Source organism: Musa acuminata, chromosome BXJ1-11, assembly GCF_036884655.1.
Source record: "Musa acuminata AAA Group cultivar baxijiao chromosome BXJ1-11, Cavendish_Baxijiao_AAA, whole genome shotgun sequence".
NCBI classification, from domain to species: domain Eukaryota; kingdom Viridiplantae; phylum Streptophyta; class Magnoliopsida; order Zingiberales; family Musaceae; genus Musa; species Musa acuminata.
In genome coordinates, this window is record NC_088337.1 from 26,699,346 (window position 1) to 26,724,471 (window position 25,126).

Sequence of the window (25,126 nt, forward strand, 5' to 3'; positions counted from 1 at the left end):
TGGACTTATAGTATTGTAGGTTGTGAACAAAACTGGAGTGCCTTTGAGAATGTAAGTATATAAGAATATTTATGCTTCAACTAATATGTTCTTTCTTCAGATAGACGTATTAACATATCTTTAATTCATATGACATGATAGATTCACACAAAGAAGAGAAATCGAATAGAGCATTAACGATTACAAGATTTAGTTTATATAAAGTATAATCAAGTATTAAAGGCTCATTATGATTTGTGAAATAATATTGATTCAATCTCATTACAAAACATTGATGATTCAAATGAGTGGTTAGTGAAGAAAATGAGTGTAATCTTATAAGATGTCAAAAATGAACTTATATTTGAAGATGATAGCTTAATATGGGGATATATGGCAAGAGACTCAAATGTTGGAGAATTGCAAACATGCACAAAACAAATGATCAGAGTAAAAATGAGTGCATAAGCTTCAAGTCATCACTTGCCATTGTTGAAGAGGAGAAAACCTATTCTGATAAAGATGGACAAGGGGAAGAGAAAAAGAAAGAGGAAGATATGATTAAGGTTAAGAATGATGATTTGTTTATGATAATCATTGAATTTAATGTAAAACTTTATTGTTTTGACATTTATGTTATTAGAATATGGACAATGTGACTTGGTACTTTATATGTTTTTAATTTGATATCATATTATTATTTTTATAATCATATTTATCAATCATAACTTATTTTTTATATTTTAATATTCTAAAACGCTTTGGGCATTTTGGGACCTTAACGCCTTTTGATGCCTAGCGTTTTTAAAAACATTTGGTAAGAGATCAGCAACTGATATTGTTAATATTGATTTATAAATCTATCTTCTACAAATAATAAAACAGACAAGAATTGATGATGCTTATACAAAAGAAAAGATTCAAAATATTGGTAAGGCAACAGCAAAGTGGTTCAACTTACACAGGATTCAAGCAAACACAACTCAAGGTCTATATTATCAGAGTATGGTGTCTTTAAGCAAAATGGTTGGCACGAGGATCCAACCTCCAACACCAAAAGAGATACGTTATATTTATTTAGATAAGGAAGTGGTAGAACTGAAGGATTTGATAAAATCCTTCAAGAGGCAGTTGGACGAGTATGGATGACACTAATGTGTGATAGTTGGACTAGGCCTACAAGAATAACGATCATCAACTTTCTTGTATATTACAACAGAAGGGTCATATTTTATAAGTTGGTTAATGCTTCCAATAAAATTCAATATGCAAACTACATTGAGAACCTAATGGACATTGTGGTAAAGGAGATAGATCATAGTACATTGTCCAGACTGACAAAAAAGCTAATTTCAAGAAAGCGAGTTTACAATTAGAATGCAAAAAAACACTATTTTGAACTCCATGTGAAGCTCACTATATGGATCTCATATTGAAGGACATTAACGAGTTATCATTAGTAAAAAAGTATGTAGAAAGGGCACAATCAGTGACAAAGTTTATACGCAACGATCATAGGATCCACTCATTGATGCAAAAGTTTACAAATGGTGAGATACTCCAACCCGACATCACTCGATTTGCTATAAATTTCATCTCCTTAAAGTCAATCTAACAAAAAAGACTAGGTCTCAAGACAATGGTCGCATCACATAAATGGTCGGATTCAAGGTATTCAAAATAGAGTGATGAAAAATAGGAAAAAAGATATTTCTTTCTTCTAGATTTTGGGAGTTTGTGAATGATATTATATTATAAAAAGAGTGAAATTTTTTTACATTGTCCTTCGTAAGGTCGAAATAAAAAAGCATCTGCAGATGCCTTATCTTAGATATATGAAGCTGATAACAAGAGAAGAGATCAAGAAAGCATTCTTCGATGATTTTAAAGGATCAATATTTGCATATCATCAACCGCAGGATCAAAGCTCATATGGACCAAGACATCCATAATGCAAGTAAATTCATATTCAGAGTAGTTTACAACATAAATATTTAATATTTAAAAAAAATTATATATAAAAAAGCATCTGCAAATGTCTTATCTTAGACATATGAAGCTTACAACAAGAGAAGAAGTCAAGAAAGCATTTTTCGATAATTTTAAAGGTTCAATATTTACATACCATCAACCGCGGGATCAAAGCTCATATGGACCAAGGCATCCATAATGCAAGTAAATTCATATTCAGAGTAGTTTACACTTTACAATATAAATATTTAATATTTAAAAATTCCTGCTAACTAAATCATTTATCTTGCGACATATTATCTAAATCCAACCATTTAATTTCAATATAGTCTTGGAACGCGATCAGATGTATTATCAGCATTAAGGAAAGTGCCGATGCAATTAAGGCTATTATAGAGGGTCAACTATTCTGATAAATTGTCAGTTCATTCTCCAACGTTATAGTTATATCATGTTGTTACAATATGGATCCTAGTAAGAGAAAGTTACATACACACATTTAATTATAAATTAATATTGGCATTAATGATTTGTTATGCTAATAAGCAAGGTTCTAAATATCATATCATACCAGTGTACCGATCGACTGTCGGTACAATACGTAATGAGCGTACTGACCCACGGTACACTAAGGTGTACCGATGTACCGCCCGTGCTGGTCCTCTATTAGACCGGCACATACAGCCCGTACCGAGCGGTACGGTACAATATTGTAAACCATGCTAATAAGTCTTATTTATATCTTTTTGCAATTAAATAATAGCTACAATTTGAAGAGTCCGCACCCAATTTAAGAACGGCTATGGTCCATATACTTTCACATTGATTTACACGAAGATCCACAACAAACTATCATATAGATGGCTGGAGGAACTAGTATATGTCCACTACAACATGCAACTAAGGTTGTGATGTGGCAAGGAACCAGAGGAACCAAAGATTGATCCTATCGACCTTGGATGCGACAACGAAGATTCATAGCCGATGTAGAATGAGTCGAAGCAACGAAGAACCAAGAGGATCCTTTACTTGACAAGGTGAGAGATCTTTCACGTCCTTTGCATTTTATCACTGAGGCAATGCCACAATAGAAAAATAGGAACAACATCCCTAACAGGAGGAAGATACCCCTTGGTCAAAATATAGCGGAAGGAGCCGGACAACCCTAAGTCAAACTACTTGAGTTCATGACGTCGATAGTAGTGCCTTCTCAATCACATTCAATAACCCTCTCGGTATGTAGACATAGCAATGGCATTGACAGTAGTGCCTCGACCGACGATGGCGACGACATCGGGGAGTTGATGGTTCCATCGATGTAGTTTCAAGGTGGTGTATGGATCGAGAAGCAATATGTATTTGTCACCCAAGATTCAGATCATGGAGCTCGAGGAGGTGTTGGTCGGGTTGTTATAAACGGAAAGGGAAAAGGAAGGCAATCGATGATTTTAAGCAGATATGATAAAGCCTATATGACGTAGACACAACGGAGCTCGTCGTATTTCCAACCATCACATTATGGATGATCCTATGACCAACAACAGTACGGTGATAGTTGATCATTCTTTTCCAAGGTTGATCGGTCTTATGATAAAAAGTAGTCGATCAATGACGAAAGTAGAAGTTTTGGCATTATCCAACCTCTGCATCTATACATGCCACAAACATCTTTGCCTTAGGAGCCACCTTGAACATGTGTGGTTCACGATAATTAGGCTACAATCATCACTACATTGATATACCAATGGTATACGATATATCAGTATACCATATCATAGGAGCAATTTTTAGATTGGATCCGATAAACATATCATATTAATATACAAATACATGGGATCGAAGACCTCGATCCACCACTTGTGAAGTCCCGTCGTTCTTTTTGGTGATAGAACGAGGTATATTCATTGATCGATCCATATATTACTTGGTTCATTTGAATCTTAATTTTTGACTCATAATCTAACAATTCAAGTCATATTTTTGTAGATAATTCAATATCAAGAGAAGGATGATTCAAAGCTGCTTCTCAAAGCTCAAAAAGATGTGTCGTTATCCCTTCCAAATTTAGATATCTATGATGAAATTATACTAAACTTACATTTATTTCCAAATAATAAACTCTAATCTAAGTTTTTTCCTATTTTTAGGTTTTTTTCGAGTTCCTTTGTGTCATCGGCACACCCCACCGTACCAACATTCGACATGTCGGAACGGAGTGGCACGTGCCGTTTCATCAGCCAGTCGGCACATCCAGTCGAAACGGTAAGTCAAACCCTACCAAAAGCTATATGAAAATTTCCTAATGAACAATAGATGGACTTACCTAAGATCCGAGAATGCTAAATCATGGATAGAAATTTCTACATTGACTTTAAGCATGGGCAACAATTGAACTACCCTCCAAAGTTGTACTAGATATATGAAGTCCTTTGGATATGTGTAATAAGTTTTGCTGTAGAGACAAACAGACCTCCATTATGCATAAATAAAGCCATCTCATGTCAACATATTGATTCTGCTGTATGTCACACAATTCTGACCACCTATAAATTCTGTAACAAAATAGTTTTATAATGACCACAATCGACACAGCTGACTTTAGCCCATTAGCGATTTGCCAAGCCTAGATAAATTACTCATAGTCGTACAAGAAAAGAAGGTCCTAGTAAGGATGCAGAGAGATGTTGAACTTAGACACTATTGAACAAGAGAGCCTTGCCAACTTTGATGTTGAAGGAACCACAAAAGCCATGCCTAAGCCTGCTTTCCTAACGTAAACATCTCAAAGCAGAAAAGAGTGCTTCCCGACAAAGAACAAGAACGTTCAATAGGTGCACGGAAACCCAGAATGGCGGTGAGAAGCATCATGAGATATGCGTTCGATGATGCCTCCACTGCTGGAGGAAAGTTCAATCCGAGCACGGGAGTCAAGAGTGATTATGATTAGAAAAAAAGGACATCATGAAAGGTTCTTATGCCATAAATGAAGGATTCTGACCGGCGACCATACAGGCCATTCCTCACATAAAATCCACAATAAATGCGGTATGAGGTTAATTGAAATGTGATAGAAAGAAAACCAACGAAACCAATCTCGAAAAAACATGCGACTGTAGTCAACAGCAACCGCACATGAAAATATTTATCTGTTTCCATCTCCGATTCTTGATCTTCATACTAATCTTTCCCAAAATCATGAACATAAAGAAGAAGCGCCTCAGATGCGAATGTCGCCAATCTTGAAACCAAATGAAGAACAGAATCGCGAGCCGTCTTTTTCTTCTTCTTGCTTTCAGAAACTCAAATATCACCCCACCTTTCTTGAAACCAACTAAAGAACAAAACCTTTCTTGCTTTCAGAAACTAAAACATCACCGCCGTCTCTGGCTCTGTTTCCCCGAATTATTCAAATGCAATAAACTTCACAACGTCTAAAACCCTAGAAAACATTTTCTGAAATGGACGAGTATCAAGAACGCGAGCCCATTCCCACAGAAGCCGTCACAAACCCACCTCCAAAAAATCGAAAACCAACATCGTGCCCCCATCAAGAACAAACCAAGAAGAAAGAAACGCCCGACAGAAAAAGCGATCGCCTCAACCCCGTGCGATCAAGACTCCAACCGAGCGCTAGAATCGAACAGAGAAAGAACCAAGGCGATCTTGCCTACCTGGATCGAAGAGGAGACGAAGAAGAGGAGACGCCACCGGCCAGGCTCCATCCTTTTCGCCCTAGGCGGCGCTCAGCGTGCGAGTGGAGACCAACCTTGGGATCAAAGCCAGTACTAAATAGAGAACCCAACCAAGGAGGACGAGGAGGAGGAGAACAGGGGAGCCGAGGAGGATGGGAAACGAGTGTTGTGTACCGGTAGGGGGGGGGGGTGACGTCACGTGACGAGATATTTGGGACCCCGAAGAGAAAGCCCGGGATTCTCAGGGTCTTTTCGGGGAACTCATCTCCTCTATAACGGGCCGCTTACGGCGTGATTGGTCAATCTGATGGACCCTCATCCGGCCGCACACGCCGTTGGTTGATATCGGTGCAAAGTGGGTTGATCAGTGTGATGCAAATTATGATCAATAAAACAGTGACAAATAAGTGTCAAACTAAAATCCATAGGATTGTTATTTTATTTAATATTTTTTTATTTATTTTACTTTTTCCGATTGAATGATAAAGTGAATATCGATCCACGGAAAATAAGAAATAATTATGAAAAATAGGAGAATATGTTATCATTTTTAATTAATTTTAAAATTATTTATTGCACTTATTTTTTATGATGAGAGTGATACCATTAAAAAAATGAAGGTAATTCATCTAAAATAAATATATATAATCACGTAAAATATAAAATATAATAGTATTATAATGGTTCGAGTCTTATAAACAAAAATAAATATGTTTTTTTTAGAACTATGGTATTATAGTATTGAGAATTTATACTATATTATAGAGGATAAATTTGGATAAGAATCTTTTCATTTAAATTTAATATTGATGGATAAGAATCTTTTAATTTAAATGTAAGAGTGATTATTTCTCATATCAGCAATTTTTTTTATATGTGGCTTTAAAATGTTAGGAAAACCTTTCATTTTGATCTTTTGTCAGTTGTCCTTTTTGTGTTCTCACTTCTCGTGTATCCCAAAATATCATCAGCAAAAGAAGTAAAAAGACTCTGCAGTTAGTCGATAATGTGAACCGATTTATTTACAATATTTTTGAATAAAGTTATTATATTTTTTATACATCTATGAGAAAACATAGAAAGACGCTATAAAAGAGGAACTCAAAATACGCTATAAATTAATTTATCATATTTTTTTTAGAGTTTCAAATATGTACTCTTATTATTAGTTTGAGAAAAAAAAAGGTGAGAAACTTGATTTTTATGTCGGTCATAGTATTTAAAAAAAAATAGATTTACGTTGTTTTCGTTGCATATATAAAAATATTATGATGGAGGATAATAACTTAGAATATAATATAAATTATTGGTTGCCGTTTCAAATATGTATTCTTATTACATTGTGAATAAGAATAATAAAACATTAATTTTTATCTCAATATTTTTTTTTTGGCACTCTTACAAATAAAATAATATAAATAGTATTATAATTGATTGTATCTTTTGAATTTGTTAGATTATGTGATCCGATCTGATTAGATAAGATATATTATGGATATAATTAAATTATGATTACGATTATGGGTCAATATAATAAAATGAAAGTTCGAGTAACTCATTTAATTACTTATCTTAAATTTTTTACTCTTTCTTATAAATAAATCGGATCTCCTATGAGACTCAATATTAACAAAATACACAATAATTGAATATGCGTATATGAATGTGTTGATACGTAACATGATTAAGAGATTGCAGATATTCTCTCGTCTCCCTTAGTCACATGAATCAATCAACGAGGAGGAGAAGATAAATTTAGTTCTCTTTACATATTGACATTACTATAGATCTCGGATCCGACAACGATGCAACTGATAAGGTATATTTCGGGCCGAGGACACATCACAATCGATGTCACGCCACACTACAGCCAAGTCAGCAAGAGAAGTACCTCCACGCGCCGAGCTAGTAACCATACCAAAATGTTGCTCGGTATGTCTCGTCCCGGGACGACGACCACATAAAGGTACCATCTCACCCCTCGAGGATCGACCACCACACCAAATCCGCGTACGACCGACTCTCGTACAGTAGTATAAAAGCCCTTAGCCGATATTCGGCCCAGGGGGGAGAAAAAAAAGAGCATAAAGCAGAAAAGGATTCCTAAAATGGTGATTTCATTATTACCTATTATAGCGAAACCACCCGGAAGTTGTCGGAATTATTCGTAATAAGATATTGGCTACAATTGAAGGATCGATCAAATATCCGAACTCTAAGGAAAAATCATTATTGATGGTCCAAGACCATAGATATTGATAGACCTCGCAACCGGACTCAGAAATTTACAAATAGATATTTCCTAAATAGTATGGGATGGTTCATTCATGAACCATCAAATCCAAGCAGAAGCAGAGGCGCATAATAGATCGATATGAATATCATGAGCTGTCTCGTAATAAAATCAGTTATTGCTGATACCTCCTTCTCGTCCTATGAGACTCAATAATAACAAAACACACAATAATTAATTATGCGTATATGAATGTGTTGATATGATTGAGAGATTGCAGATTTTCTCTCGTCTCCTTTAGTCACATGAATCAATCAACGAGGAGGAGAAGATAAATTTAGTTCTCTTTACAGATTGACATTACTATAGATCTCGGATCCGACAACGATGCAACTGATAAGGTATATTTCAGGCCGAGGACACGTCACAATAGATGTCATGCCATGCTACAACCAAGTCAGCAAGAGAAGCACCTCCACGTGCCGAGCAAGCAACCAAACCAAAATGTTGCTCGGTATGTCTCGTCCCAGGACGGCGACCGCATAAAGGTATCATCTCACCCCTCGAGGATCGGCCACCACACCAAACCCGCGTACGACCGACTCTCGTACAATAGTATAAAAGCCTTTGGCCGGTATTCGGCCCAGGGGGGAGAAAAAAAAGAGCATAAAGCAGAACCCCACACTGACTTACTCGTCGAGGGGCCACAGTCGGTAACCACCCGATGGGGCCTTCTGTGCAGGAGAGCGGTCATCCCCAAAGCGAGAACATCTCGATCAAGAGAGATCGCCTCCCCCCGACGCGTCGACGAGCATCCCGGCAGAGAGCCATCAACCAACGTCTCGAACAAGAGCCACCAACCAGCTTCCCAACCTCGGCAATCGACTCAGACGATCGAAGACTCCCGACATCGACCCGTGAACCAAGCCATGCTAACTCATCAGCCACGGTGCATCTGTTCACTAACAATAATCGTACATCAAATAAAGGTCTTCTGGATAACATTGAAAAGTACATATCATAATATTTAAATATATTATTATTTGATTTCAGATTTTTGATATTAAAGTTATTCCGCTTATTAATAGCATATTATGTTTTTATGCTTATAGAACTAACCCAATATAAAAAGTAGGAGGTTACTTTTGGTATGTTTTATTGAGAATATATTTATGACTATTAAATCAAATTTTAGTTATCTAAGTTAAGATGCTAATTCGAAGTCAATCGAGATTTTTTATATTTTTATTCTAAAAAATTGATGAATTATTCATCCTTAGGTACCTACAAGATTACGTCGGAGACATTCCAAATAAAACACCTTCAGAATTTTAACTTAAGAGGTACGGAGGATTTGATGAAACTCTCCGTTAGAAAAAAAATTATAGTGGACCTCGAATATTATTATCTTCTTAAGTGTTATGCTTCTCTCAAAGTTAATTATGATCATATTGTATTGAACCCGACGTGTAACAACATCCGAAATTAATTATGATCATATTGAGAACTAATCAGAAATAAAGAATATTGATCATAGATTAAAAAAAATGGTGGGAAGAAACCCAAAATACGACTCTTTTTTTTGTCTGGGAATTGGTCGCATGAATTTAACAGGAGAAAATATATTTTCGAGAACTAATAAGAAATCGTCACCAAAGTCGACATTTCTCATCAACACACCAAGAATCGGCACTACATCGTTGGACTATGGTCCAAGACGAGCACCCCACCCACAGTCACGCATCCACTTCCGATTCAGTGTCGATGACAACTGACATCTTACCAACCACCACCGCCTGCTCCCCAGCTCAGTACAGAGTCGGCAAAGATTGGCATTCCCTGTACCCGCACGCAACGGGCTGTCAACCTGTCGTCTTGTCTTAATTTGTGGGCCGACGCGCTTCATTATGTCCATCTGGTCCGGTCAACGTTGACCACTGGTGATTCATTCATGTTACCAGTGCCGGTATCCATCCGTCACCTTCGTACTAATATATCTCAACATATGGATTTTTCTTTCCATATCATATCATAACAATCATTTTATTCTTCAAAAAATAAAAACAAAATCAATAAAAGACTCGAACATATAACTCGCGAAGTCAACTTTTGATTGTTGGTGTAAGATTGTTTGTTGAACGAACATAGAAATATTACAAATGTTAATTTAGTCAATATAATTATTATTTTCGATTAATCAAGATTCTATATATGTAATATAGTCAACTCAAGCGTAACAATACACCAACTAAGTGTGTCATAACATGTATTAAGAATATTTCATGACGTAGGAACTTAATCTCTTCTGATCGTTGATGATTATAGATATATTTTGAAATTAAATTAATCAATTTCTGGAGTTGATCCTAAAGATATCTCAATTTTGTCTAGAGATTTAAACATTTTATGAATTTTTTTTTCATAATAAAATAAAATTATCGATTAGTCTTTTACGGGAATAATAAATCAAAATAGGATAGATAATATAGATTTAACCACTGACGAATCACACTCTAATTTTTCTTATGATAACATTTGAAAATAAATTAACTTGGATCGATTTTATTATCTCAAATTGAGGATCAAAATCGATCTTATCTCAACTATCTAGAAAGTTTTCTATTATTATGTTTTGTAAATATTGGAACTAAAATAAGTATTTTAATAACATAATATATAATATATAATTTAACCTTTTCATTATACTATGCTAATATTTTATCATCATTAATCATTGTATAATGCATGGTATGTAATTTTGAATGATACCACCCGGTACAGGCGGTACGTACCGGTCCGATGACATATCGGTATGTGGATCATCCGCTACCGGACGGATCGTGCTACTATGTTATAGTAAGAGGAAAAATATTTAAAATCACTCGATAAGTCTTGGTATATTGTTCGGTACGTCATGGTGTATCATTCGGTACACCGGTACTATACCGTACCGAGCCAACCTCAAAACACCGATACGATATTACATAACTTGATACAATGTAATATTCTTGTTCAAATTAAGAGCATTCAAGTCTATTTATAGCCTCTATAAAAATATATGATATCTCCCTCCATCTCTATTCGTAGGTATGCATTACTATTCTTGCCGGTAAGGAAAAATGAATTAATGGGAATAGGCAATAGTGATTAAAGAAGGTCTTACAACGAGAGAATTTAATAAAAAGGTATATGTAATTCTAACCTAAAAAAGGAGTGAGTGTAAGACAGACTTATAGAAAGGAATAAATCACCAAAGATTGCTCATTCCATTTATAATCCCTCAAATATGTAGGCCAACATTAACATTGGTTATTGCTGTGTGTGTGTCTTCATGGAAAGAACAACAAAAAAAGAATGCTGTAGAGATTGTGTTGGAATAGCTTAACCCAATTATTGTTTTGAGAAGAACATCTGAGATGAATCATATTATGTTCATGCAAGAAACGAGGGGAAAGGGAATCAAAATCTGTGATGGGTGGATGCAATCGATCGACCACTGGCTTGCCATCGAGCAGGAGAGGTGTGAAAGAAAAGAACAACTGTGGGAGACTCTCTCTCTCTCTGCAAGTCCCCATCGAGAGAACATGCCAGCAGAAGCTGAACATGTTGACTTGCACAAAGGAAATAAATGGCAGAATCCGTGCACAATCTTTTAATGTGACAGTTTACTTTCATTATGTGTCCTATCGTTTCTTCAAATCATTAAATGCCTTTTTAATGATGTCGTCTGCCCACACTTCCTTTCTGCATCAACTTGTCCTTCAAATAAAAGAGAAACTTATCCTACAACAAACAAAGGAGGTCATGATTTGCTATGCTGCACTCCGCTGCTGCTGCAATTGTGTTACAGATCAATGGCATGACTTGATAGATAATCTCTCTCTCTCTCTCTCTCTCTTTTAACGCTTATTTTCAGAGTTACCTCTATAATATTTCGATTCATCTCAATTTCGGACGTTTATAAAAAATAATAAATATATTATTATTAACTTTTATTTAAATATTTTAAATAATAATTTAGACTTACAAATTTTATAGATCGATTATTCTATCAAATCGAAAAGTGATAATTAATATCGACGTCGAAATAGTATTAAGATATGATAAACTAAGAGAAATATGTATGAATGAAGTTCGAGGATTGAAATCATCAAATTATGGTAAGATAGATAATATCTCTTTCTCTCTCTTAACTTGTATTTTAATATCAATTTCAAACATAAATTAAAATTATTCTTAATTTTTATTTAAATATTTTAAACAGTAATTTAGACTTAATAAAGTTGACAAGTCAATTCTTCTATCAGAATAAAAAGTGATAATTAATATCAAAGCTGATCTAGTATTGAGAAATGATAAAGAGCCTAAGCAGAATATATATATATACGGAGTCAAATGATACATTACGATATGAAACCAAAAAAAAAATGTAGTCAAAGGATAGATTACGATATGGAGTCAAAGGATACGTTACGATATATAGATAATGTAGTATTGAGAAATGATAAAAGAGCCTAAGCAAAAAATATATATACATAGATGGAGTCAAAGGATACATTATTGTATTGTATCTCACATGTATTATATCAAGAAATATATACATTATTGTATATATACATAGATGGAGTCAAAAAAAAATATATACATTATTGTATTGATAAGTCAATTCTTCTATCAGATCAAAAAGTGATAATTAATATCAAAGTTAATCTAGTATTGAGAAATGATAAAGAGCTTAAGCAAAAACAAATATATATAGATGGAGTTAATGGATATATTACGATATAAAACGAACGTATTGTATCTCACGTGTATTATGTCAAGATTTAATTTGGACTCTGTTATATTTTTGATGAGGGCAACAAACCGTTAAATATGAAAGATTGTAATATAGTCTCATATCATAAATGATTTAAAAATAAGATCGACTTATAAAAATATTATGAATATATTATTATTAATTTTAATTTAAATATTTTAAATTAAATTATTTGGATATAAACGGATTAATTTTTTTTTATCATGAAAAGCTCCACTAATATATATATAAATAATAATTTTTAACATCTATCTTAATAATAGTTTATTTTTAAATAATTTTATTGAGTTTAAATTAGGTCAAAAGGAACGGTGACATGTTAGTTGACAAGGAGTTAATTAACACAAGGGTAAGTAATGGGAGGAATGATCATCCAACATGAATGGTGGATCCCATCATTAGCAGTCATGTTCCATCATGACGGAGCCACCAAATGGCATCATGTGCCTTCTTAAGATAATGCAATTTGATGCACTCCCCAAACATATTTTATTTATGCGCATACCTATTTTCCAGGGAAGAAAAATCAAATGTCCGAAGACCCACCTCCCTACATGAATAAATGCAATGATGTTTTCATGTCATGTGATAGGGATGTGTTGCTACTTCTACCTGTCATAATGACTTTCGTGTTACTTCATCACCCTTCTGCCATGATGATGAGTTCATGCTCCTGTTCTTCCAGCTTTCAGCTGGTCCGATCCAATTAGATTCAGGATCGGTGACACAAAGCTACCACAACATCATCATCACATATATGTATAGGTTCTCAAAAGTAGCACAATATTTTTGCTTTCGAACAAAGTAAATAGATCCATCTTCATTTTTGTTCTTCTGGAGCCCGATGGATGATGGACAGTGAATGATCGAGCATGAACGCGGTGTCAGAGACTGCTCGAGGACTACTCGGGGATGGATGAATCGCTTGGGGTCAAGCAATGCCAAGGTTGCACGCAACTCTTTCGATCGTCTCTTTCCGGTGGCGGACGATCGCCATGTTAGCATCCGTTTTGTTCCTTTGCGAAACCCACGAGCACCACCAATCACGGGGCTTCGTTGACGAAGGAAATGTCCCCGTGAGGATCGTCAAACGCGTGCATGTCCATGGAATAACTCTGACAAGAAGAGAGAGAGAGAGAGAGAGAGAGAGAGACAGAGATGCCATGTATTTAACTTACTGCTGATTAATCAATGAAAACAGGAAGTGAGATGGGCTTATGTCATTTACGTGGTACAATTTGAGTTGGGGGAAGAAGAAGAATGTTGGGATGAAGAGTGGTCGTCGGCTGCCAACTGGAGTGATAGCAGTGGTTTTGTTTGCATGCTAACCGGTGCGTGACACCGGTCATGCACGGGCGGCCTCTTCGGACGGGGAACGCCGAAAGGGACGACCACTAAGATCAGAGACGACAAATAATGACCCCCCAACCTTAGTGCATTTTATCAACCTACAAGTTCCAAAGATTACATCAGACAATGACGGGGTAAGTTGACATCGATAGTGGCATTCGTATTTTCAGATTTATTTTAAATAAAAATCTTAATATAAGAAGAAATTCTCACCGAGTAGGAAAATCATGATAATGAGAGTTTTATTCTTATATTAATATTTTATGTATTTCTCTATTTTGATAGAAGAAAATAAATTCTTCAGAATTTATGCGAGAAAATATATATAAAAAAATTAAATTACTTTTATTTTTTTTCTTTGTGAATATTAAAAAAATCTCTTTTCTTAAAGGTTTTGGTGGAAAGAAGAAAGAAAGAAAGAAAGAAAAAAAGAAAAATAAATGAATTATTTTTTATAAAAAGAAATTAAAAAAAAAAGGGATACGTATGGGGAAACGTGTTTGTTGGTGCGTGTGTGTGTGTGAGTGAGTTGTTAGCTCCCTAATGGTGGGTGAGCTACTTAAGTTAGGTCACCATCTCAGGTTAATTGGCTCATCATCATCTGTGTCGGTTGAGCCGTCAAGGAGAAAAAGGAACGGTTCCCGTAGTTCGCACAAGCGGGTCCCGCGGCAACCCTCCAATAATGATGCCCTTTATTCCTGGTTGGTGTACTGTCCAACCATCGTCGATGCCTTCCACAAGTGCCCTTTCTTTGCTATATTTATGGTATAGTTTAGGAAAAGAATAATTTTAATCTAGAAGAAAATAAGTTAATTTATGATATTTATTCATGTGTGATTTAATTTGTGACACAATTAGAACTGGCTGATTCATTAAAAGTATTTTCCACTTTGCTAACCTTTTAAGTGCTATTTTATATGACTAAATTGCATATTAATTTAATTATATAGCATATGTTAATGCAAATGTGGCTCATGACTTCATAGTTTTCCCCTTTTTTTTATCCCCTTTATATAGAACAAAGAGTCACTTCATAATATCCTTCCACATGTAATTTAACTATTAGAGATTTATATATATTTTCTTATTGTCTATAGAAAATGAAGTTATTTCATAGTATCTTTCCCCATGTATAATCATTGATTAACATAATTCCATTTTTTTTCAAAAATAATATTTCATAATTATTATATCACAATGTTTCTCAACCTAAACAAGGGATGTTAAATGTCTAACTCTTCATGCATGTTCTTGAACAAAACAAGCCTCCATGGATCCCTCATACAATTGTAGGTTAATCCAATTAGGCCCAAAAGCTACGGTGTAAAGGCTTGATGATGGCCCATAAGAATCACCAAATAAGTTTATGCTTTGAAGATTCACTATGATAGCAAAGTTCATTAAAGAAAAATTAGAGTGATGGATTCAAGAATTAAAGCAAAAGAATTTAGATATTTCATTGAAGATTTGTAGAGTTAAGTGTAGATAAAAACAATTTAGCCAAACATGATAAAAAAATATAGACATTTGATAATATAGGACTAATTGAGTCTGAGTCTGAACCCTAATGCATGATCGATCGATTACAAACATAAATTCAATCATTTTTTCCGTCTTGATGTGAAATTATATCTCAATGTTAATTGCATAAATATAATCAAATCCAAACCAAACTGAATTAATATAATTTTTTTAAAAACAAATCGATTTAATTCTAATTTAAAGATTTCCTGAGCTACTAAACTCAATCGCATGTTTGTCGTTAATATTTTCTCTACTTAAATTGGATAAGTGATCGATTTCTAAATTTCATCGAAAACCTTATTAGTTATTTTCAATAATTAACCAAATAAGAGTTTGAATCTCGTTTTCATCGTTTTATCATTTATATAAAATAAATAATCACAAAGAAAACTATTATTTCGCCTTTTACTAAAGAATCGATATAATTCAATACCTTGCAACAATCTCATAGGAAAGGAGGGATCGCCTCGGTCAACGGTACTGTGTATCTCGTTGACTTTCAAGGGGCACTCCATCAAGACACGCGTACGCTGCTAAACAGTCCAAGCAAGCCGATGATGAATGTCCATGCCGGTCATTTGCTCCCCCGTTTCTACTGGGATTTGGGGATTGAAGTGAGGCGTGGTCGGGTGCGGGGGAAGGCTTGTGGCCGCAAGCATGTGCATAGCTGCATGGGCGTGGCAATCTCATCCTACCTACCAACTCCTCCTCCTCCTCAACAGAGACGAATTCCATGACAGGCATGCCGATCGCAATCTCGATTCTCTCTTTCTTTGCATAAAATGTATCTTTTCATTGGTTGTTGGCTTCGATTGTTCACTTTGCGAGGGAATTTCGCCGGAAATTTGATGACATGATTGTGATTGGTTTGATCGAACATGATGACAGGCCTACAAAACCAGTGGGGTGGTGGGGGGACGGTGACGGTCAGACGATATTGGGGGGGAGAGATGAACTGGGAGGGGGTACGTGGATGGGATGCACCAGGGATGGAAAGGTGGCCTTTCTGACGAACTTTAGGGAGCCTGACCCTTGGTCCGGTTCGAGGTCGAGGGGAGAATTGCCAAAGAGGTTCTTGGAGGTACTTCACATTTCTGTAATGGTTCCAATCAAAGCCTATTACTCCTGCTTCATATCTTTTAGTTTTCTGATCTAGGGTTTTGTCACAATTGGTTATATCACTGATTCATGGTTCAGTTTCTCTCCATCCAAAGGTCCTGCCTTTTGGTTTCCTTGGGTATGTGGTAATCACTTCAAATGTGGATGAACATTCTGTTTTAACTGATTACGTCTCGAGATTTAAATTTTTCGATAATTTACATTATTGCTAATGCCAAAATCTAACTGTTGGTTCGAAGAGCATATTGGCTGATTTATCTGTGTACAATATGCAAACATAAACAAAGGTTTTAGATGCTAAACAGAGGAACCTCCAGAAAAATCTTCATGAGATCATCCTTTTAATAACATACTTGAATAGTTCTGATGTTTCATCCTCTTAGGATGGGTTTGGCTCCTCTCTAGTATGGCAAATAGGGATGCATATCATATCCTGCATCTGTTCTGGCATGCATCTTCATGGGAGCCTTCCATCTGTCAGAGCATGATGGGTGTGGAAATCTATACTTATATGTACGTATTTTGTATATCGAGGGAATGAAGGGCCAAATGATGTCTTGAGCATTTGAAAATTTTAATGTTTCTTCAAGATGAAGCAGTTGAAGACCACAAGATGTATCTTTTGTGAGCCCAAGTAGGAAATTCTAGGAGAATAACTGCCTAAGACCCTTTGGGGTTTGGAGAAGGAATAGGATCATACTGACATCAAAGAGACCATTGTCCTCGATGTATAAAATTGGTAGCCATGGTAATGCTATTATCCAAAATCAGCAAGAAAATTCTATACCAACCAAATGCACCTGATAACCCCTTGAATTTTCGAAGTTTGCAACAGAAGCTTGCATTATTTATCACCATTTTGGTGTCTCATACAAGACAGTATGCCAAGCCTTACTTTGAGGAAGCTCTTTTAGGTTACAGCCAGAACTTCTTCAAATAGTATGAAAGTAGCTGCAGCACAATACATTCATAGGCTCGGTGATTCATTCCAATATTTTGAAGGTTTAACTAGTTAGTCAACTTGAATGTTTTTAAGAGCAAACGATGCACTCCATTCAATCTTTGAAGCAATCCAAAGTTCAAAACTTCATTTGAAGAGCTAACCCAGATAATTGAATGTTAAGTTTTCATTAACAAATATTTTCTTGGATAATTCTGTCTTAATTTTCTTTGCAATTTCTTTTTGACTGATCCTCTAATCCCGTTTGAGGTGGCATGCACACTTTACACTCAATATCTCTTGTTCTGATACAAAATTTTAATACTAAGCTTCTATCACAAACTCCTTTTATCTGTACAACACGTTCCTTAAAAATCCTTTCTAACAAAAGTGTCTATTGTGTTTTTACGTTTATTTTTGCAACGTATGCATTTCATAATTTTTTTCTACTGATATCGTGTTCTTGTACAGTGAATCTTCTTACGGTCAATTTTAGATCTTTCTGTAACCATTGAACAGTAACCTTTGCCTGTGCTTTTAGGCTCACTCAAAAATTTTCCCTTCTGTTCCTTTGGCGTAGAGCACAAAATGCCCTTCAGAGTTTGCAGAGGAAATAGTCAAGGAAGCTGATCAATATAATGGCTTTAATCTGATAGTGGCTGATCTTTGCACAAAATCCATGTTCTATATCTCCAACAGGCCAAAAGGAAAACCTGCTTCTCTTCTGGAAGTTCTCCCTGGTATCCATGTACTTTCAAATGCAAATTTAGATTCTCCTTGGCCCAAGGTAGGCATTTCACTGAGGTGCATTAATTCATTTGTTTTGGAACATTTGTCATTGCAATCAGCATTCTTTTTTCTTAAAATATATTTATGTTCTCTTTCTTTATCTTTCACAAGTAAGTTCAGATCGCAACATGTCAAGAACAGCATACTTTTTACTTTAAATTGTGGATCCCAACTATAAAAAGCATTTCTTAAATGCTAAACCTCTACTCAGAGGAGTTCTCCTTAATTTCATTTCTGCTGAGCATTGTTAAGTGTGAAGTGTGAAAGGGTATTATTAGTTGCCATGCACATTTTTCTAGCATTTTATTAAAATTCCTCTTACCCTGCTTGTCTTAACATGGAATAAAGCAAATATATGGTGAAGTAATGTGACACTCTGAATTACATATCGTGCTGGAACATTTGTTTGGAATCTGAATCGATGGTGATTATGCTCTTGTCACCTTGATCAGATGCCCATTCCTTCGAACCTTTTTTAATGCTATTTTTATTGTGCCGAAGTGTCACGGACTTAGCTGGTTTTGCCTAAGTCGTGCGGCACCCTTGTGTGTCCGTCCGCAAAGTTCAGCCTCCCCGAAGCCTCCCATGTCCTTTAGGACCCATAAAAGAGAGAACGGGTTAGAGGAAACGCCTCATTCGGGATCCACAAGCAAACATCTCCGAAAAACACTTTATAAACAATGCAAATTACAAACAGACTTTACAAGCTCTGAACAGTAGCACAACAAAAGGGTAAAATGATCCATTACAGACCGAACTAAAATGGGACTAATAAGCCTTCAGCTGTCTCTCTACATGCTAGTCAAAGTATGAACATACCAAAAGACACGGACATACATAAGCATTACATCAAACATCCTGTTTAGAAGTTTGTCCGTGACATTCTCCCCCACTTATTCCTTCGACGTCCTCGTTGAAGCCTTTGCCGACACTGCAACTCCTCGTCTTTGCTGAGTCTTCAATCTTCTGCTCCAGCTACAATGCGCTTCTTGACTCCCAACTGCTCTCCGTTGCTGTTTTTGAGTAGTTGATCCTTTGATCCGCCATGCTGCTTCAACTCGCCAATGACTCTGACTCTAGTGTGGGGTTGGCTGAGTTGTGTTGATCCATGTTGGTTCCTGCGGATCCTCCAGATGAAGGAAAAGACCATCCTTACTGCGCCAGTCTCTCAAATGCCTCGTGCTGCTTGAACTGGGTGGATGCTTGTTGGAGCTTTAACGAGCATTGCCTCGCAAACTTCTGAAGTTTTGGGTCTTTCCTTCACAAAATTTGCTCATTGACTCTTCTTTCACTTAGTTGTCATATCCAAGTAGGTTCGCATCACTTCCACTTTCGATTGGCATTTCATTGGGAAATGAAGCGGACAATCTACTCTCAGTAACACTGATCACCGTTGGTGAGGATTTGACAACTATTGTCTTCCATTATCTTCAAAGGGTCTTTGAACATATGCAGAGCTCCTCTGCTAGATAGATAAGGGAATTGAGGTACTCGATTTCGCCCATTCTCTTAAGAGTTGAGAAGGCAAAGGTTACTTGACTACGCCCGCCTCCTCGAGGTTGTACTCCATGCATCGAGCTGGTTACTGGCCTTCGCCTGCTCTTTGCTCACACTTCTGAAGCACTTGAAGTGTTTGCACTCCTTGCGCTGAGTTAGCTACTGTGATTCACCTTCTCAATGCCATTGAACTTCTGGAATGCAGGAAGTTTTCACCCCAACTTGGAGTAATTCTCTAATAGATGTGGTCGCCTCTGGGATTGTACCGTCTTCTCCATCAACCCTGCCGCCTACTCCCCTGAGTAGCAAAGGTACAGCACCGCGTACTGCCTGCTTCGTTCCTTGGTCGTGCACTCTTGCATGACCCGAAGTCCTTCACTTTCGGCTATCTTGATGAGAAGCTCATTGACACCGGTCTTACAAAGTTCCTCGGCCTCTGTCCTTCAGCCTTGTCTCGGTACTTGGAGATTGCCTCTGCATGCTCCACCTCCTCGACCCCTTTCACGACCAAGCGCTCTCCCTCCATGAGAGCAAGGGATCAATGACTTTCACGGAAGTCCCGCCTCTGCGGTACCATGGCGCTACCATGCCCATGGCCCTACTATCCATCGCTTCGCATCTGCATCCCTTTTCTTCACGATCAGTAGATATGTCTCCGTGGCACTCCTCTGAGTCCACCTTCATTCTAACTGAAGCTTGATTTTGGATAGCTAAGTCCCTCCGGACTCATCGTCGCTTCCTTGCCCTTTTCGACCCCCTGCTTCAACACCTCTGTGTTCTCTAAGCAGTCCGTTTGGTCGATGGAAAGACAGACTGCAACTCCCATGCATGGCCTCTGCCATCACGTTGTAGGGTTTGCACCGATTCTGTTCTCCTTTGCTTCCTTGGTAGCAACGTTCGCTTACTCGACATTGTCCTCTGACTTATCGGGCACCCTTAAGCGAATATGAGCTTTGGAGCAGTCCAACTCTCCAACTGCTTCGTTCATACCTCTGCATGATCTAGTCCCTCACCGGACTAGATTGTGTGTATCGCATTGCCACGAACTGTTCCACCACGATCCGCTGCACCATGTCGCCTCCTGGTGACATCTCTATTGCATTCTGATCCTTGTGGGAAGAACTCGAATTATGAACCCTCCATGTGTGGCCTCTGCCAATACATCGCAGGGTCTCTTCCACCTTCGATTTTGTTCGCTCCTTTGGCAATCGACCTTCATCCACCCACTCTTGGTTCACATCTAGATGAAGCATCGCTCTAGAACAGTCCGTCGCCTAGTAGCTCCCGAAGTCCCCCGACTTCGCTGCAATTAGTGCACCATTGTCTAGATCCTGGGCCTCTGCCCCTACCAGCACAATCTCCGTTGCGCACCGCTTCCTTCATGGCAACTTGAATGGCAACACTGTGGCATATTCTTCAAGAGTACCCACCTCTGAGTCCTCTTGCCTCGTGCTAAGGCCTTCTGAACCCAATTTCGCCTCCGCAAATTGAGTCGCCTTAGTTCCTCCATCAAATGCTTCTCCGAGATAAGGTGCATGTGCCCAGAAGCTCCTTTCGTCTTTGGCACCATGCAAGATGAGTCCACTCCGTCAGAATGAAGGACCCATGGAACAACATGATTCTACTCTTGCCTCTACAAGAGTTCCTGTCCTTGACCTCCGTCTAAGGAAAGCACTGTGCCTCCGCTCCATGTTCCAACTTCTATGCTGGCTCCCTTCATGCGGCTTGGGTACTTCGCCAAGTTACACCCAAGTTGCTCCGCTCCTCGTTTTTGCATTGAGTCGATGGTGGCCCTCGCGCCTACCATTCCACGGGGTAGCCCTCCCTTGAGTCCGATCTCCACATCGACTCAAGTGTGCCTTCATTTGTGTTGCTTTGGGACACTCCCCCACTTGATCTCGCAATGCATCCACCAATGCATTCTCTCAAGCGAGATCATGCGATGACTCCTCACCGCTTGCTCGGTCCATTGAGCTTCGTGGAGTTGTTGTTTGTTGAGGTACTCCTCCTCAACATGTGCGGTCCGTCCCACATGATTCTCCCTCTGGAGAGCCGAGACTTATCCCTCCTGGATAACTGTCCCATTGGAGCAATATCTCTCTTCGTTTCGGAGACCACCATCCCCTTGGACTACTCCGATCTGCTGAACAAACTGTGTATTGTTCTGCCTCCTGCAAACGCACTTGCTAGATTGCGACTCCACGTCAATACAGCCCCCGCTGCACCACTCAAGGCCTAGCAACATGCTGAACTCGTTGCACACTTCAGCATCCTACAGACGTATCCTTCACATGCCGAAGAGAAAGTTTCAACGCTCCATGGCGCCGAGTTTCGGTCGCCTTGGGATGGCCGCGAACATTCCATCGTCCGCATACAAGCCCATGCATGAGTACCGAATTCTTTGAGTTAGCAATTCCCCTCACCTCTATGAGCTTTGCACAACTCTTTCGATCGCTGAGCAACTCATTCCACCTTGCATGGTCTCATTCTTACCAAGCGCCTCGCTTGCCTTGAGCACCATCAAGTATAGTTGTCAACGTTGAGCCATAGCTCAAACTCAGCCATCCCAACCTTTGTGCACTCCACATTCTTCCAAGCTTGTCTGTTCTCGTGGTGCCTCCTGCGTGAAGGGTTGGCCATTCCTCTGAATGCCAATCTCAGATGCCCGCTCCTCCGAGCGACTCCTTTTCCCTATATCTCCATGCCCGTTTTCCCCCAAATGGTAGCGCGTGTGCTGACTGCCCTCAACGCAGCCTCGCTAGGTCCCCCACATTTTGCATGCTAAGTGTTTCTATGAGTGCTTGTCCCGCTCTGATACCATCTGTCATAGACTTAGCTAGTTTTGTCTAAGTCGTGCGGCACCCTTGCGTGTCCGTCCGCAAAGGTCAGCCTCCCCGAAGCCTCCCATGTCCCTTAGGACCCACAAAAGAGAGAACGGGTTAGAGGAAATGCCTCATTCGGGATCCACAAGCAAACATCTCCGAAAAACACTTTATAGACAATGCAAATTACAAACATACTTTACAAACTCTGAACAGTAGCACAACAAAAGGGTAAAATGGTCCATTACAGACCGAACTAAAATGGGACTAATAAGCCTTTGGCTGTCCCTCTACATGCTAGTTAAAGTATGAACATACCAAAAGACACGGATATACATAAGCATTACATCAAACATCCTGTTTAGAAGTTTGTCCGTGACAGAAGGGTACCTATTATATATCTTGCTTTTTTTGTTCTTTTCATAGTTCTATACATTTCAAAGAATGTTAGTCTTATTGACTTGTACCATCGGCACAACAATAGTAGTCATATCAATATAATTTAGTTGTCAGATACTTTGTAACTAAAAAAGCTATTATTACGAACTCGCGAAGCTTTCCAAGTCTCAGCAATGTGTCAAATGGCCATCTGATTCTGGTATTTTTCATTTGCTTTCTGAAGGTGGATGAGTATGGGATTAGCATTAGCCTCAACGACGATCTAGGTTCCTAATGTGCATGATAATTAAGTAAAAGTTAATTTCTGTGTGAGAACATCTCACTACTACATGTTAAGTTATTAATTAGCCAATGGTATTTTTTCAGGTTTATTTCTCTAGGGATGCACAAGATGATATTATATTTATGCAATGATGAAGAAAAGTTATTAATTGGTTCTTTACTCATCAGTCGACTGTATACAACTTTCATCAATTGTTCAGGCCCAGGACAACTTGTGCAACTTTCTATCTTTCAATTTTCAATAGGATATATGAAATTTTATTTGGGGTCCTGAGGATTCCATGTAGTAGAAGCCAGAAGGTCCAAACCATTAATCTGTAAAAGAAATGAAAGCTGGTAAAAGCATCATGTTAACAAAAATGAAGGCAAACCATTCTCTGGTTCATTCTTCATGAAGGGGAATTTCTTTTCTAGATCTCTAGTTGTAAAAGTAAAGGTATGTTGTCAATGGGATACTGTTTTTGGGGTTAGCAAGTTGCGAGTTTCTCGCAGCAGTTATGTCCACCTTTGCTTTCTGCAATGGTATGTCAAATTTGAATGATTGAGTTCACAATAAGTTGATTATGCAAAGCATTTGGAATGCCATCTTATATTTATCACAATCGATCAGCTAACACCTGTGGTTTTCACATGTGACCTTACTACTGAAAATTATGTAATCAGTCTTCTTTCTTAAAAAATTTGGCATACTATTTGTTGAAGTTAGTGATTCTAAATCACCTGAATAAATCGCTCGACATCAAAACCAACATTTGTACCAATCATTTTGTTTTCTTTGCAGGCAGAAAGATTGCGCAAGGGTTTCAGCGAAGTACTAGCGAGTTGCAGGGATGAGGAACTCTGCATGAAGGACATTGTCAAAAAGCTGATGTGTGACAAAACAAAGGCTGAGAGATATATGTTACCAATGACTGGATGCAGTCCTGAGCGGGAGTTGGAAGTCAGCTCAATCTTCATAGAGACACACAGAGAGCAGGTAAGAAACCAGATATACTGCTTTGTTACTGCACTCAGAGCATTTGATTCAGTCATTCCAATGTTTTGCCACCATCACAGGGACTTTACGGAACGCGAAACATGGGTGCATTATCGGTTAAAACAAGCGGCGAGGTTAGCTTCTATGAGAGGTATATCGAAAATACCAACTGGAAGGAACATGTCTTTCAGTATCACGTACAACAATTGTAGTCGATCAAAAGTTCAAAAGATGGATGAATAATTGGTCAGTTTGTTTCTGACACTGGGTACTCTAGAAAGTGTTCTAGAAAATGGCATGATAAGCTATCTCTGTTATTACAACTCTTGATAAGGAGAGAGAGAGAGAGAGAGAGAGAGAGAACTACATGCCGAATCAGATATGATAAGAGGATGTTTGAGTCAAAGCAAGATGGTTACCGTACGTCGTTAGACGTACCCTGTTGCATCATTTCTTTCCAGTGAATTCAGTGCTATCATGGCGTGTGCTCGGAAATGCCATGCTCTGTGGACGATATTGCATCGATGATATTTACTGATCCGACAGCTACAGTGTTTGGTATGCACCGTCTGATACAAGCCTCGTGACGCCAGACACTTGGATCACAAAAAGGAGATGGAACAACATAGGATGAACTCAGGAGATGACAACAAAACAAGCAGCAAGTGGTTTACCATAAACTTCACCAAAAGAGAGATTCACGTAGTACAGCTAATCTATATGTCATCAAGAAC

At 37.9% G+C, this 25,126-nt stretch overlaps 2 protein-coding genes across 4 annotated transcripts in view; one reads left to right on the top strand and one right to left on the bottom strand.

Annotated features, from left to right (window-relative positions):
* LOC135597411 (uncharacterized) overlaps positions 1–5,819 on the bottom strand; it is a 64,110-nt gene extending 58,291 nt beyond the window's left edge. The window contains exon 1 of one of the 2 annotated variants that reach the window (XM_065090324.1): positions 5,622–5,819. In XM_065090324.1, coding sequence (XP_064946396.1) covers positions 5,622–5,672 — 51 coding nt within the window. In that variant the 5' untranslated portion in view covers positions 5,673–5,819. The remainder of the gene's footprint in view (positions 1–5,621) is intronic. The other variant, XM_065090325.1, reaches the window with a different exon arrangement.
* A 10,325-nt stretch (positions 5,820–16,144) lies between these two features.
* LOC135597412 (uncharacterized) lies at positions 16,145–24,842 on the top strand. 2 transcript variants are annotated; one of them, XM_065090328.1, is made up of 6 exons: positions 16,161–16,308; positions 16,457–16,649; positions 16,725–16,805; positions 18,208–18,414; positions 24,198–24,392; positions 24,473–24,842. In XM_065090328.1, exons 1-6 carry the CDS (start codon positions 16,226–16,228, stop codon positions 24,602–24,604), a joined length of 891 nt encoding a protein of 296 aa, XP_064946400.1. In that variant the 5' UTR covers positions 16,161–16,225; the 3' UTR covers positions 24,605–24,842. The 2 variants fall into 2 exon arrangements, with proteins under 2 accessions (XP_064946401.1, XP_064946400.1); XM_065090329.1 differs by lacking the exon at positions 16,725–16,805 and having other exon boundaries at positions 16,145–16,308.
* The last annotated feature ends 284 nt before the right edge of the window (positions 24,843–25,126 follow it).

Bases quoted from the DNA above. Each gene is read 5' to 3' on its own strand.
- LOC135597412 (XM_065090328.1), top strand. From the start codon at position 16,226: ATGTGCATAGCTGCATGGGCGTGGCAATCTCATCCTACCTACCAACTC. The intron at 16,650-16,724 runs GTACTTCACATT...TTTCTGATCTAG, and splicing joins TGCCAAAGAGGTTCTTGGAG to GGTTTTGTCACAATTGGTTA. The intron at 18,415-24,197 runs GTAGGCATTTCA...TTTTCTTTGCAG, and splicing joins TAGATTCTCCTTGGCCCAAG to GCAGAAAGATTGCGCAAGGG.